This window comes from Octopus bimaculoides, chromosome 7 (genome assembly GCF_001194135.2).
Source record: "Octopus bimaculoides isolate UCB-OBI-ISO-001 chromosome 7, ASM119413v2, whole genome shotgun sequence".
Taxonomy (NCBI): Eukaryota; Metazoa; Mollusca; class Cephalopoda; order Octopoda; family Octopodidae; genus Octopus; species Octopus bimaculoides.
In genome coordinates, this window is record NC_068987.1 from 61,873,384 (window position 1) to 61,875,737 (window position 2,354).

Genomic DNA, 2,354 nt, shown 5'->3' on the forward strand with positions numbered 1-2,354 from the left:
ATATATATATATATATTTATATGTATTTATGTATGTATCCATCCATCCATCCCTGGCAACTGATATAGGCATTATTGTTGGCAAGGACTCAGTATTTCATTTTGCAACCATAGACATTTGTGTGTGTGTGTGTGTGTGTGTGTGTGGTTGTGTATGTATATATTCAATAATGAATTAAAAGCAGCATTAGTGTTGCAAACATTATTGATTGCACATACTCAATGTAAGTGTTTTGTTTGTTCACCAGTTCGTTGCGGTATAGTGCTTGGGGATGACTCCCTCAACATGCTGGGTGTTAAAACACCTGAAAGTCATAGACAGGTGAGATAACTTGCCTCCAATCAAATTCAGGAATGATGAATACCAATATTTTGCCACCTTTGTGGCTTATCAACATCATTTACCCGAATCAGACTGGGGACAAACTGAATTGCCAGTCTATGACTATAGACAAAGAGTGTAAGAACCATTTGCTGATGTGCCATGATGATGCACATGCAAGATTAAATTCAATAATGAATTAAAAGTAGTGCTAGTGTTGTAAACATTATTAATTGCACATACTCAGTGTATGTATTTTGTTTGTTTGCTGGATTCACTGTGATATAGCATTTAGAGACGACTCCCTCAACATGCTGCGTGTTCTAGCTTTTACACTTACTGGTTGTTCCTTTCGTTGGAGGCATTGTTTCCAAAACGGCCAACATATTTGTTATTAAGCTTTCACTGTTCCTATGTAACTAACATTTTAGGGTAGTCATCATCATCATCGTTTAATGTCTGCTTTCCATGCTGGCATGAGCTGAATAGTTTGACAGGAGATGGCCAGGCAGAAGACTGCACCATACTTCTGCATCTGTTTTGGCATGGTTTTTACAACTGGATGCCCGTCGAAATGCCAACTACTTTATAGTGTGACTGGATGCTTTTTAAGTGGCACCTGTACTGGCAGTGTCATAATGTCTATTATCTTGCCTCAGAATAATTTTAAAAATATTATGTTAATATTCGTCTTGATCATTTACTGTCTGCCTCTTTGTTGAAAATACTATTATACCCTATTATCAAACTTAAGAATGTATATTGTAATGATGCAGATTAATCATAATCTTATTTTTCCATGCTAGCATGGGTCAGTTGGACAGAATTCATTGAGGCAATTTTCTACAATCAGACACCATTCCTGGTACTAACCCTCACCACTTTCCAAATATGGTGATATTTCCCCATGGCAATGTTAAGACAAAGACACATCTACACTTATGCACACACATATATACTGATATGAGGCATTATTTGATATTAATGAGTATGCTTGGAAAAGACTAAATTAGATATCTTGAAATTGTTTTACATCTATATTTGCTATTCTAACATTGCTTAGCTAATGAAAGCAGCTAAGAGAGAATTAAATGGATTTGTCTGGCTATGCACTACCTTATTGTTTAAGATTATATTTCATTATGCAATTTCAACTCTTGATATTTACGTATTTAGGCCAGTTGGCTATCATGTTAACTTTAAAACCTCCTATTTTTAAATCTTTCCTAAATATATTTAAAATCAATAATGTCAGAAAGCAGAAGACACGTTATTAACCTCAGTTTTAAGAGGATAAGAAACTTGTGAATTGCATATATATTTTCCAGAACATTTGGTACCATTTGATTATGTCTTGGTAAATTTAGGTGGAAGAATAAAATGCTCAGCTCAAAGAAACAATAAAATATCTGCAGCTTATACAAGTATAAGTCAAATGATGACTGTTCTTCATCCCATAGCCCGATTTTTTTTTTTTTTTCCGCAGAAAGTCACTTTTCACTGAATGTTTGTTGCTTCTTAATGCATCATCAAAAATTGGCCAATTCAACTCTTAAATGGCCTAGATCAGTTTGTATTATATGTGCAAGACTTACTTCTAAAATAAATCAAGTGCACTGTATTATACAACTGTTCCATATATTTGCAATATAGAGTTTCAAATCCTAGTTAACAGTGAAAATTTTCACTTGGTTGATGCTTTAGTTACACTCCCCAGGGATATTTTACTGTGGTGTCTATGGGTTAGGGTTACATTTCTTGCACTTAAATGATTATCGTTTTGTTTTCTTTTCCAGGTCATTTTGACGGTCGTGCATTGCCTTCAGCTGGACTATTACCTTTTGTTCAGACATATGTCTGTACAATAAGCAATAATTGCCATAAGAACATTACTACTGGAGAATTACCTGGTGTCATTGACAACTTTAATCAGTCAATGTAAGCATGAAACCTAATTGTTATCTTTATTTTGAAATGAAATATTGTATATGGTTTGTATATATGTATATATATATATATATATATATATATAT

General features: G+C 33.7%; 1 protein-coding gene across 2 annotated transcripts in view; it reads left to right on the forward strand.

The window, feature by feature from the left end:
- The window catches only part of LOC106884520 (phospholipid-transporting ATPase ABCA7), a 289,592-nt gene that overhangs the window by 92,746 nt on the left and 194,492 nt on the right, over window positions 1-2,354 (forward strand). For both annotated transcript variants that reach the window (XM_052969717.1, XM_052969718.1), the window contains exon 4: window positions 2,118-2,259. In XM_052969717.1, the coding sequence (XP_052825677.1) occupies window positions 2,118-2,259 (142 nt within the window). The remainder of the gene's footprint in view (window positions 1-2,117; window positions 2,260-2,354) is intronic.